We start from the raw sequence: 10,642 nt of genomic DNA on the forward strand, positions 1-10,642 counted from the left end.
GGAGGGCACCTAGGCCCCCTCCCGCGCTCATTTTTATCCAAAGTCAACGGATCAAAATTTTGAGATAGCCATTTTTTTCCGCATAGTCATAAACCATAATACCTATGTCTTTGGGAATGACTTACTCCCCCACAGTCCCTGGGGGAGGGGCTGCAAGTTACAAGCTTCGACCAGTGTTTACATATAATAATGGTTATTGGGAAGTGTACAGACCTTTTCAGGGGGATTTTTTTGGTTTTGGGGGTGGGGTTGTGGGTTTGAGGGGAGGGGGCTATGTGGGAGGATCTTCCCTTGGAGAATTATGTCATGGGGGAACAGAAATTCAATGAAAAGGGCGCAGGATTTTCTAAAATTACTATAAAAAAATAATGAAAAAATAAACATGAAAACGTTTTTCCAATTGAAAGTAAGGAGTAGCATTGAAACTTAAAACGAACAAAGATTATTACGCATATGAGAGGTTCTAAAAATACTTTAGCATAAAGAGTGAGGTATTTAGGAGGAGATAAATACCTCGCTCTTTATGCTATAGTATTTTTAGTAATTTCAACTATTTATTCTACGGCCTTTCTGATTCAGGGGTCATTCTTAAAGAATTGGGACAAAACTTACGATTTAGTGTAAAGAGCGAGGTATTAACGAGGGTACAAACCCCCTCATATACATAACAAAAATTTAAGAATATAAAAGTTTGTTACGTAAGTTAATTCTTAAGTTACGTATATTTTTTACTAATAAAAACATTCGTTGAAAATTAAAATTTACAGTTGCCTTTTTATGTAACCGAAAAATTGCAGGGCAACTAGGCCTCTTTCCCTACCCTTTATCTCTCAAAATTGTCTGATCAAAACTAAGAGAAAGCCATTTAGCCAAAAAAGTAATTAATATGCAAATTTCATTTTAATAATTGATGTGTGGAGAACCAAAATCAAACATGCATTAATTCAAAACGTTCAGAAATTACATAAAAAAAAAACTAGTTTTTTTAACTGTAAGTAAGGAGCGACATTAAAACTTAAAACGAACAGAAATTACTCCGTATATGAAATGGGTTGTCCCCTCCGCAATCCCTCGCTCTTTACGCTAAAGTTTGGCTCTTTGCCACAATTCTGTTTTTTAAAACAATTAAAAGCTTTAGCGTAAAGAGCGAAGGATTGCGGAGGGGACAACCCATTTCATATACGGAGTAATTTCTGTTCGTTTTAAGTTTTAATGTCGCTCCTTACTTTCAGTTAAAAAAACTAGTTTTTTTTATATAATTCGTCCATGGAAAGATGAATTAAGATAAAATAAAACTTTTATCTATTGGAAAAGAGCTCCAAGCCTATTTATAGAGTAAAAAAGCAACAATGAAACTCCCCTTTAAATTCACAAGTAATTCGACATACTCTTGTGTGGGGACCAGAAAAAACTTGTTTTACCCCTCCCCCCCCCACCCGCAAAAAACTTTTGTCCAGAGTTAGATACACTTCTCAATTATTTTGGATTTATTATATCCTTTATTATCGTTTACCATTTATAATTATTTATTATCGATTATAATGATATAGATATTTCGCATTTAATGTAGCATCTTTTTGATTACATGTAATTCTTTTTTTTATGCTTTTATTATTTACCTTCGTGCGAAAGATTCTAATGACAAATGATCAACAAGGATGAAGCGGTGTCCTAAAAAAAGTAATTTAACAGTGCCCGTAATTACTATCAATAAGTAAATGCTTTATTTGCGAAACCACATTCTTGGACAGTCTATCATAAAAAAGTAAGTTACAAATTTAAGAAAAAAAAATTGTCAAGCAAATTCAAACACAGTTGGCATAACGAACTAAAAGAAAACCATCAGTGTTTTTTCCATAGTTTCCGCCAAAAACAGTTACCAACAAAGTAAAAGTTGACATACATTGAAAAAACAAAAGTCAAGATAATGTTAAGCACAACAAATTCAAAACAAAGGAGATAAGACACAGCTGACATAACGAACTAAAAAGAAAACCACCAGGGTTTTTTCCATAGTTTCCGCTGAAAACAGTCACCAACAATGAAAAAATTGACATACATTAAACAAAATGGTGAAGATAAAATGCCAACAAAATGCAAAGATAAAACGTAAGGGATGTTATTTCAATAGATAAATCAAATACCTTAGGGAAAATAGTGAAATAAAGCAAAAAAAGACACTTGGATGAAAATAAAATTAGATACTTTCTAAGTTTTAGTTAGGTCTTTCGTAAACACATGTTTACAAAAGACGGGGCACACGATCTTTCTCTCTATCCCTCTCCTGTTGCTTTCAGTCATTCTCTCTCCCTCCCTCTCTCTCTCTCTCTCTCTCTCTCTCTCTCTCTCTCTCTCTCTCTCTCTCTCTCTCTCTCTCTCTCTCTCTCTCTCTCTCTTTCTTTCTTTCTACCCGACCTTTAAAATGACCAGGTCCAGACTATGACAGAGGAGCTGGTATATTCAGCCACTTTACATTGAATATTACAACGGGGGTCAAATTTGAAATATTGCAACAGATCTGCGCACAAAGGAACCCCTTAGAAGAACTTTGAAGACCTTTAATTTTTTTTTTTTTTGTTCAAGCAACCAAAGACCCGTTAGATTCTTATCATATCTACCCTTTATTTTTAACAGCTCTCTCTCTTCCTCCTCTCAGAGGCGGCATTTTAGGGACCAGGGCCAGTTCTTTCAATTTTTCAGAAGATACCTTCGGACCAATCCCAAGAAATCCCCATCCCCCACTGTAGTAGCCTGTCGAGAGCCATTTGACCCTCTTACAAACGGATTCCTTGGTGATGGCCATTCCAATTAAAACACTGTCTTTAAAGCTTTTTGTGTTTTCAAGATTTCTTGGAGTTTTTTTTTTTTAAACAGTTCTTTTTTTGTTCAGCAATTTTTATACGATAGGTGAAATAAACAAATTTAATACCTTATATAAATCAGCAGTAATCCTCCATATAGACTTCTTAAATTCGCCTGTTGATACTTTATCCGAGTTAACGAAAACAGCAGTCGTTAAAATCGACCAAAAAAATAAAAACTTTGTCCCCATTTCTAGAAAGGAAAACATACTCATTATACCATACATAAGAATTGATAGCAACTAAAACTAGCGTCAACGGTTCCTTTTTGGTAAGTCAAGCTTTGTAGAATCCAATTTTCTTGATTTAAAACGGAATTAACTGTGAATTAACAATAAATCGAATTACAGGAAAAACCTCACTCTTCATTTTCTATACTTTATGAAGGAATGATGATTTAATATTCTAATTGAAGCGTCTGGGACCGACTACATGAGGAACAGTCTAGCTTGAAGCTGTTGAGCCCTTTTAGAAGATCTTCTCCCCTCCCTTGAACAGTTAATCAGCCAAAATCAAAAGCTAATTTATGAACTAAGATTAAGCAGGATGTGCAGCCAGTTTAGACATGGAGCCAAGCATATGAGCAGGATTATATTAGTCTTGACTTGCAGTGTCTGACGCCCCTAATTTGTTTTGTATATATATATATATATATATATATATATATATATATATATATATATATATATATATATATATATATATATATATATATATATATATATATATATATATATATATATATATATCAAACAGCTCGTTGTAACTAACTGTAGTAAGGAACGACCCGCTCAGTAGTAACTGAAACTCTACAAAATGGAATTTTGATGCCAATAGTTACATCAAAAGAATCGCATTTTAATGCTGATTTTAAATATATAAGTTTCATCAAGTTTAACTTTACCCATAAAAAGTTACGAGCCTGAGAAAACTTGCCTTATTTTAAGAAACAGGGGAAACACCCCCTAAAAGTAATAGAATCTTAACGAAAATCACACCATTAGATTCAGTGTATCAGAAAACCCTACAATAGAAGTTTCAAGCTCCTATCTACAAAAAAGTGCAATTTTGTATTTTTTGCCACAAGACAGATCACAGATGCGCGTTTATTTGTTTTTTTTTGTTTTGTTTTTTTTTCCCATGGGTGATAGTATCGACCCAGTGATCCCAGAATGTAACGAGAGAGCTCATCCTGACGGAAATTAAAAGTTCTAGTGCCCTTTTTAAGTAACCGAAAAAATTGGAGGGCACCTAGACCCCCTCCCACGCTCGGTTTTTTTCCAAAGTCACTGTATCAAAATTCTGAGATTGCCATTTTATTCAGCATAGCCGAAAAATCTAATAACTATGTCTTTGGGGACGACTTACTCCCCCATAGTACCCGTGGGAGGGGCTGCAAGTTACAAACTTTGACCAGTGTTTACATATAGTAATGGTTATTGGGAAGTGTACAGACATTTTCGGGGGGATTTTTTTGGTTGGATGGGGGTTGAGGGGAGGAGGTTATGTGGGGGGAACTTTCCATGAAGGAACTTGTCATGGGAGAAGAGAATTTCCATAAAGGGGGTGCAGGATTTTCAAGCATTTAAAAAAAAAATGAAAAAATAAATATGAAAAAGTTTTTTCAACTGAAAGTAAGGAGCAGCATTAAAACTTAAAACGAACAAAAATTATTACGCAGGTTCAAGTTCAAGTTGAGGGATTCACCTCTCCTAATACTTCGCTCTTTAAGCTAAAGTGTTTTTAGTAACTCCAATTATTTATTCTACTACCTTCGTGATTCAGGGGTCATTCTTAAGGAATTGGGACAAAATTTAAGCTTTAGTGTAAAGAGCGGGGTATTGACGAGGGGGCGAACCCCTTCATATACGTAGTGAAAACAAACGAATATAGAAGTTGGTTACGTAAGTTAATTCGTAAGTTACGTATATTTTTACTAACAAAACGTTCGTAAAAAATTGAAAGTTCTAGCTGCCTTTTTAAGTAACCAAAAAATTGGAGGGTAGCTAGGCCTCCTCCGCCGCTCTTTTTTTTCTCAACTGTCTGATCAAAACTATGAGAAAGCCATTTAGCCAAAAAAAAATAAATTAATATGCAAATTTCGTCTTAATTATTCACGTGCCGAGAGCCAATATCAAAACATGCATTAATTCAAAAACGTTCAGAAATTAAATAAAAAAAAAACAAGATTTCTTAACTGAAAGTAAGGAGCGACATTAAAACTTAAAACGAACAGAAATTATTCCGTATATAAAAGGGGCTGTTCCCTCCTCGACACTCTGCTCTTTGCGCTAAGGTTTTTCACTGTTTTAAAAAGGAGAGTTGAGAGAAAGAGTCAAACTTTAACGTAAAGAGCGGGGCGTTGAGGAGGGAATAGCCCCTTTCATGTTCGGAATAATTTCTGTTCGTTTTTGGTTTTAATGTCGCTCCTTACTTTCAGTTAAAAAAACTTTTTCTTTTATTTAATATAAAGTAAAGACCGAATTCTAAAAAAAATAACTTGCGCCAATCTTCAAAATTAGAAAAGTTGACAGTAGAATGAACCGTATGAGCTATGGAAGCATAAGGTTGTATTAAAAAAGGCTGGGGTATTGTGTTTTGTAAGGTTATCCCTTGTCCCATTCTAGTTACACGTTTTAACTAGTTAGGTGTCTTCAATACCGAAAATTGTTTAATGCCAAAAATTGCTGCAAAAACTACAGCCTATCATGTTAGCCACATTCTGGACCCTTTAGAAGGGTCAAGTGACTAGTAACGCACCGTCCTAAACCAGGCGGAAATATTAGGCCATAGGGCTTGTATAAACCTCGTATAGAAGGCAGGGGCAGATCTAGAGCAAAATCTTGAAGGGGGAGGGCAATGTGACAAGGGCTCCAAAAAGCAAAATCTTGGGTGGGGAAATGTGACAAAGGCGCCAACAATTGACCAAACTGACAAATTTATTTAAAAAAAGAGTGAAAAACAGAAAAAACAACAAGGAATGAGGGCGCATGAAAAACCTTTGGGGGAGGGGTCACCACCCCCTGGATCCGACTGTGATAGAAGGATTATCAATCTAAAGGGAAAAAGTCTCTTTGAGCGAAGTAGTGTATCCTAGAACTTTCTAGCTTATGGGGATTGGATCCAATTTAGACCACTTTTTAGCTTTTGCTAAAAACAATAAAAATTTAATCGTATTTTTCCTCATGTCACGAAAAAAAGAATCAACTACTGAAATCTTTTTTATTCATTTTCAAACACTATAAAAACTCTTGCTGAAACTTCAGCTACATCTCGAATTTCAGCCCAATAAGATGTTTCTTTAGGGGTATGTAGAAACAAGCACATACCTAAGATAAACGGACAGGGTAGGAACTTTGGGCTGAAGCTCCACCAGTGAAATGAGATAATTTGTGTGTTTAATTTACCCCACCCTCTTCTCATAATGCGTTCCTGTGTAGAAGCCTTCTTACCGGTTGCCGATACCTTTTTTTTAAGTAGCTTCCTTGCCTTACAACACCATTTAAGGAGCCAGGTGGCTTTATTCCTTATACTAATAATTTTATTTATATTAAAAACAAAAACTTGCCGCATTTAGGAAAAAGCTAAAATAATTAACACATCTGAAATTTTATTACCAAACAAGCTTTGAATTCCACGGGTCGCTATTAAAACTTTTATAGGGACATCTTTTGAGGAATCTTTCTCTGAAACTCTTCAATAAGACCAAAATACAAACTGAGATTTTTGCAAGCTGCCAAAATGGTAATTAGACACGTTCGACTGCTTAAATGAAATTCTGGCTACCTAGTAACCTTCTTTTGGAGAGCACTTAGTTGCTCAGCCCCGCAGGGTATTAAGCGTGACTGTGACAGTAAGAACTAGCGAAAGCAGGAAATATGCTTCGTAGAAATTCTATAGGATTGAACCTGTGCCTATTCAGGAAATAATGCTATTCAAAACATACAACACCCTGAATTTCACAAGACTTTTAGCTTGCCTCTAAGTAGTCCTTGCTGTTATAGTTTTCTGAATAAATGAATCATTAAGTTAAAAAAAAGTTGGCAGCAAAATTCAACGATGAGGATTTACTGGGTATAAAAGGTTGGATGGTCGTGGATCTGTGCTTCACATCAAGTTTCTTTCTCTGACCCTATCCCAAGAAAAAAACATGCCTGCATGGACTCGTAGTGGCGTCGAGGTGGACATTCACCTACTTAGAACCAATAAAGCAATGGTAATAGACTACTTCAGTTTTGTAGTGTGCTATAGATGAATGATGATATATTGCTAAAAACCCTTGAGATTCCTAATCTACCCTGGGCCAGACTAAATCAGGACGCCTTCACCGGCTTCACCATATCTACTGAAAACCGTTGTGATTCCTAATCTAGCTTGGGCCAAACAAAATCAGGACGCCTTCACCAAGTCTACTGAAAACTGTTGTAATTCCTAATCAAGCTCGGGCCAAACAAAATCAGGACACCTTCATCATGTCTACTGAAAACTGTTGTGATTCCTAATCTAGCTCGGGCTAAAAAAATCAGGACGCGTTCATCATACTTACTGAAAACTGTTGTGATTCCTAATCTAGCTCGGGCCAAACAAAATCAGGACGCCTTCACCGGCTTCACCATATCTACTGAAAACCGTTGTGATTCCTAATCTAGCTTGGGCCAAACAAAATCAGGACGCCTTCACCGGCTTCACCATATCTACTGAAAACTGTTGTAATTCCTAATCAAGCTCGGGCCAAACAAAATCAGGACGCCTTCACCGGCTTCACCATATCTACTGAAAACCGTTGTGATTCCTAATCTAGCTTGGGCCAAACAAAATCAGGACGCCTTCACCAAGTCTACTGAAAACTGTTGTAATTCCTAATCAAGCTCGGGCCAAACAAAATCAGGACACCTTCATCATGTCTACTGAAAACTGTTGTGATTCCTAATCTAGCTCGGGCTAAAAAAAAGTCAGGACGCGTTCATCATACTTACTGAAAACTGTTGTGATTCCTACTCTAGCTCGGGTCAAACAAAATCAGGACGCCTTCACCGCCTTCGCCATATCTACTGAAAACTGTTGTGATTCCTAATCAAGCTTGGACCAAACAAAATCAGGACGCCTTCACCATATCTACTGAAAACTGTTGCAATTCCTATTCTAGCTCGGACCAAACAAAATCAGGACGCCTTCACCGCCTTCACCATATCCACTGAAAACTGTTGTGATTCCTAATCTAGCTTGGGCCAAGCAAAATCAGGACGTCTTCAAATAGGATGGGAAGAAGTAACAAAAAAAGGACTGGAAAAAAGTGGGAATTTGTGAGAGACAGAGAGCAACAAGTTTAGTTCTGATAAGATTTGAGCGGAACTGGAGCATGTGGAGTTGTGTTAGCTTCAGCCAGGTTGGTTCTGTGATGAGTTAATAGTAATAGTACTGACAGTTCTTAGAATTCTTAGAATTTATTGTAAAAGTTATTGGAATACTTAAATTAGAATTGCTTCTTTAAGATTACCATAAAAGATGTTCCTCTGGGTCTCAGGATATTTTTCCTTTTTCTAGAATAATCCAACAAAAAAAACATATTTGTCCCTACAAAAAGCGAAGTAGAAATGACTGGGATTGTGCTTCTGTGGTATGAAAATAAATCGTGTGCCCCTTCTGCTTAAAATTCAATTATAGTCCATACATCGTCGCAGAAAAAAAAAATGTAGAAGGTAAATTTAGATTATTGTCAACTTCACGAACTCTGTAAAATGACAGAGGCAGGAATAAGTAATAATCTGAATTCTATTTATATAGATTACAGTCACAGTTAGCAATAATAGCCTTGTTTTGTTTAATTATTAAATAAAAAAAAGAAGTTCTTTCCAACTGAAAGTAAGGAGCGACGTTAAAACTTAAAGCGAACAGAAATTACTCCGTGTATAAAAGAGGCTGTTCCCTCCTAAACGCCCCACTCTCTACGCTGAAGTTTGATTCTTTCTCTCAACTCTACTTTTTAAAACAGTAAAAAAAACTTTAGCGTAAAGAGCGGGCTGTTGAGGAGGGAACAGTCCCTTTCATACACGGAGTAATTTCTGTTCGTTTTAAGTTTTAATTTCGCTCCTTACTTTCAGTTAAAAAAACTTTTTTTTATTTAATTTCTGAATGTTTTTGAATTAATGCATGTTTTGATTTTGGCTCTCCTTACATGAATAATTAAACCGAAATTGCATATTAATCTTTTTTTTGCTAAATACCTTTCTCTTAGTTCTGATCGGACGATTTTGAGAAAAAAAGGGGGAGGAGGCCTAGTTGCCCTCCAAGTTTTTGGTTACTTAAAAAGGCAACTAGAACTTTTTAATTTTTTTTCGAGCTTTTTTATTAGCATAAAATATACACAACTTACGAATTAACTTACGTAACGAACTTTTATATTCGTATATTTTTATTACGTATATGAGGGGGTTTGCCCACTCGTTAATACCTCGCTCTTTACACTAAAGCTTAAATTTTGTCCCAATTCTTTAAGAATGACTCCTGAATCACAAAGGCCGTAGAATAAATAGTTAAAATTACTGCAAATACTTCAGCGTACTGAGAGAGGTATTTAGGAGAAGATGAATCCTTCATATGCGTAATATTTTCTGTTCGTTTCAAGTTTTAATGCTGCTCCTTACTTTCAGTTGAAAAAACTTTTTCATTTATATTTTTTTAATGCTAGAAAATCCTGCGCCCCTTTCAAGGAATTTCTCTTCCCCCATGACAAATTACTTCAAGAAAAGACCCTCCCTCGTATCCCCCTCCCCAACCAAAAAATCCCCCTGAAAACGTCTGTACACTTCCCAATAACCATTACTGTATGTAAACACAGGTCAAAGTTTGTAACTTGCAGCCCCTCCCCCGGAAACTGTGGGGAAGTAAGTCGTCCCCAAAGACATAGTTATTGGGTTTTTCGACTGTGCTGAACAAAATGACTATATCAAAATTTTGATCCGTTGAATTTGGGAAAAATGAGCTGAGGAGGGGGCAAGGTGCCCTACAATTTTTATGGTCACTAAAACTTTTAAAAGGGCACTTCAAACTTTGAAAAAGGGCACTAAAACTTTTAATTTCCGTTAGAATGAGCCCTCTCGCGAAATTCTAGGACCATTGGGTCGATACTATCACCCCTGGAAAAAAAAATAATGAACATGCACCCGTGATCGGTCTTTTGGCAAAAAATACGAAGTTCCTCATTTTTGTAGATAGGAGCTTGAAACTTCTAAGTAGGGTTCTCTGATACGCTGAATGCGATGGTGTGATTTTCGTTCAGATTCTATGACTTTTAGGGGATGTTTCCCTGTATTTTCCTAAATAAAGCAAATTTTCTCCAACTCGTAACTTTTGATGGATAAAACTAACTTTGAAAAAACTTATATATTCAAAAGAATCTGATTCTTTTGAAATAAAAATTCCGTTTTCCCCTGGTTCCCACTGCTGTGATTTCGCGCAAAATCCTGCGACTTGCGACAAATGACACAAATCATGCGACAAACGACGCAAAACCATTCGTTTTGCTGCAATGTCGGATGCGTTGAATAATTTCAACTCGTACGACAAATCGTATATGTTGTTCTGATTAAAAAAGAAAATAAATCATAACCGAAGTCCTGGAGCTGATTGAAAAGCTAATTTTAGCTGATCTGAATTCTTCTAGAGTTTGTCGCAGCGACACCAAAGTCTGCGTTTCTTTGTGAGCCTCCATCCGATTCTGTCGTACGTCTATTCCGCCAGAAAAAAATCGTGTCGGGATTGACGCAGCGGTGGGAACCAGG

General features: G+C 36.3%; 1 protein-coding gene across 1 annotated transcript in view; it reads right to left on the reverse strand.

The window, feature by feature from the left end:
• LOC136039334 (antichymotrypsin-2-like) overlaps positions 1-6,497 on the reverse strand; it is a 60,000-nt gene extending 53,503 nt beyond the window's left edge. The window contains exons 1-2 of the mRNA XM_065722960.1: positions 6,479-6,497; positions 2,930-3,054 (exon numbers count right to left, since the gene is read on the reverse strand). Coding sequence (XP_065579032.1) covers positions 2,930-3,052 — 123 coding nt within the window. The 5' untranslated portion in view covers positions 3,053-3,054; positions 6,479-6,497. The remainder of the gene's footprint in view (positions 1-2,929; positions 3,055-6,478) is intronic.
• Positions 6,498-10,642: the final 4,145 nt, after the last annotated feature.

Source organism: Artemia franciscana, chromosome 19 (assembly GCF_032884065.1).
Source record: "Artemia franciscana chromosome 19, ASM3288406v1, whole genome shotgun sequence".
NCBI classification, from domain to species: Eukaryota; Metazoa; Arthropoda; class Branchiopoda; order Anostraca; family Artemiidae; genus Artemia; species Artemia franciscana.